Source organism: Equus quagga, chromosome 12 (assembly GCF_021613505.1).
Source record: "Equus quagga isolate Etosha38 chromosome 12, UCLA_HA_Equagga_1.0, whole genome shotgun sequence".
NCBI lineage: Eukaryota > Metazoa > Chordata > Mammalia > Perissodactyla > Equidae > Equus > Equus quagga.
Window position 1 is genome coordinate 29910487 of NC_060278.1, and position 2769 is coordinate 29913255.

The following is a 2769-nucleotide window of genomic DNA, read 5'->3' on the forward strand; positions in this document are numbered from 1 at the left end:
GATGGCACAACCTAGAAAATTATTTCAGGAAAGAGTTTGTCATTTTCTGTAGAAGGTCATGACCTCTCTGATACAGAAACGGAATACCACACAGGGAGACATGAGACGTTAGAGAGGAGAAGTGATGAAAGTTTTGAAGAGGAAAAAAATGATGTAACTGAATTAATGTTAGCAGAAATTCACATGGCACGGTTAGATAAAAAACAACTGGAATACACGTTGCACCTTTACTGAGCCCCTGCCCTTCACTGAGGGAGCCCAGGTGATGGCAGCCATGCCCCTGGAAGCCCGGCACCAGGAGGTGATGACCTTCGAGGACTTGGCTGTGTACTTCACCCAGGCAGAATGGGCTGGCCTTTCTCCCACACAGAGGGCCTTATGCAGAGGTGTGATGCTGGAGAATTATGGGAACTTGACATCCCTGGGATACCCAATTCCCACACCTGCCCTGATCTCACTTCTGGATGGAGGGGATTTGTCCTGGGGCCTGGAGGCACAGGATGACCCACCTGCAGAGAGGACCACAGACATCTGTAAAGATACTGAGGCCAACATTGACAATGAGTCCACGTCAACCCAGGGAATTTCTGGAGAAAGAGACATGATGTTGTCACATGGTCTGCAGAAGAGTGTTCTTCAAAGAACCAACTTCCTAGAAACATATAAGCTGGAGAAGCACCAGGAAATCCCCACAGTGAAAAATATTAGAGGAAAGGTTCCAAGAATCCACTGTGATAGGAAACCCTTCAGATGTGAGGAGTGTGGGAGATGCTACAGCTTTCTTTCTTACTATGTTAGACACCAGAGAATCCACACTGGGGAGAAACCCTTTGAGTGCAATGAGTGTGGAAAAGCTTTTAATGGCAATTCTTCATTAATTCGGCATCAGAGAGTCCACTCTGGAGAGAAACCCTATCAGTGTGAGGAGTGTGGGAGAGCCTTCAATGATAATGCAAATCTCATCAGGCATCAGAGAATCCATAGTGGGGACAGACCCTATGTCTGCACGGAGTGTGGAAATAGTTTCACCAGTAGTTCTGAATTTGTGATACATCAGAGAATCCATACTGGGGAGAAACCTTATGAGTGTAATGAGTGTGGAAAATCTTTTGTTCGTAATTCACCACTACTTTGACATCAGAAAATCCACACTGGAGAGAAACCCTATGAATGTAACGAGTGTGGCAAAAACTTCAGAAGGAATTCCCATCTTAGCCAACATCAGTGTATTCACACAGGGGAGAAGCCTTATGCTTGTAAAATATGTGGGCAAGCCTTCAATTTTCATACAAAATTAACTCGGCATCAGAGAGTCCACAGCGAGGAGAAACCCTTTGACTGTGTAGATTGTGGAAAAGCCTTTAGCGCTAAGGAACAATTGAAAAGGCATGTACGAATCCATATTCAGGAGTTTTCCTATGCATGCGATAAGTGTGGAAAAGTTTTCACTAGCAAAAGAAATCTTGTTCAGCCTCAAAGAATCTATACTAGAGAGAAACCCTATGAGTGTGTCAAGTATGAAAAAACCTTCAGGACTTCTTCCCAGCCAGGTCATGTCCATCTTGGAGAGCAGCCTGTGCTGGACATTTGTCATTTTGGCCTCCCAGAATTTTTTACCCCCTTTTACTGGTGATACTACACTAAATTTCCTGTTGGATTCCATCTTCTGCTCAGGAGTGGAATGTGTGACACAGGCCTGGCTCAGCTGCAGATTCCTTCCTGCAAGCCATGGCTGTTGGTTCACATGTCAGTAGGTGAATCAAGATGGTCCATTTAGAGTCCCAGGACTTGGTAAGAGTTAACAGGAAGACATACTCTCTTTTTTTCCCCTTGGTCTTAAAACTGGTAGGAACTCCTGGATTCTTGTGGAGGCTGAGAATAGTCAGCACAGCAAAAGAGATAGCAGAGTTGGAGAATAATCAAACCTTGAAGATTCTGCTTGAACAACCACATTAAACCATATCTGAACCTAGAAATACATCTGGGTTTTAGCATTCCAGTAACAAATAAATTCGAGTTTTGTTTTTTTAAAAAAAAAAAACACTGGAAGAGTTAAAGAAAAACTGTTACTTGAAAAATCAAAAAAATAGATTAAACCCAAGCAAAAGTTGGGTGATGAAAATAACTCATAAGGTTTTCCATGGTTATTAAAGCTGAACTTCAAAATGGAGTCTGACTTTCCTAGTGACTAAAAGAAAGAAGGAAATACTGTAACGCTCTGGGCTCACATTATTCCTAAAATAAAGACACACCAGTAACTTAGCATTAGTAATTATTTTCCAAGCATTAAGGCCCTACTTAATATATGCAATAATTAAAATAATGGCCATATATCATTCTTTACATAGTTTTGTAAAGAAATCTAATTCAAGCTTAAAAAAAGTTGTCATTTTAATTAATCCTGAGAAAGTATCTGCTTCTTCCCCTCCTCCTGCAGCCTTCTATTTCTTATCAACTGTAAAGTGAAAAATAATATGAATCCAAACTTGTATTAATGTTATAAAATTTACATTTTAAACGTTGTCTAATTGCAAAAATTCCCTGGAAACAATAAGAAAATTGCTGCTTTGTTTATGAGGCCATTATCTACTGAATCAGATATGTGCAAATCTCTTTGTTTGAGGAAACTCAAAACCAATTTGAAACTCAACTTCAGTGGTCATGGAAGATTTTAAGATGTATTTCTCTTTCTGTAACTTAGAAATAGGATTTTTCTTCTCTAGCTGGTTGATACGGTGGATTACATTGATTGATTTTCAAATTCTGAAA

General features: G+C 40.4%; 1 protein-coding gene across 1 annotated transcript; it reads left to right on the forward strand.

The window, feature by feature from the left end:
- Window positions 1-265: 265 nt before the first annotated feature.
- Window positions 266-1633, forward strand: LOC124248380 (zinc finger protein 19-like). The gene is given in 1 exon segment (XM_046678292.1): window positions 266-1633. A coding segment is annotated over 1 exon segment (1368 nt).
- Window positions 1634-2769: the final 1136 nt, after the last annotated feature.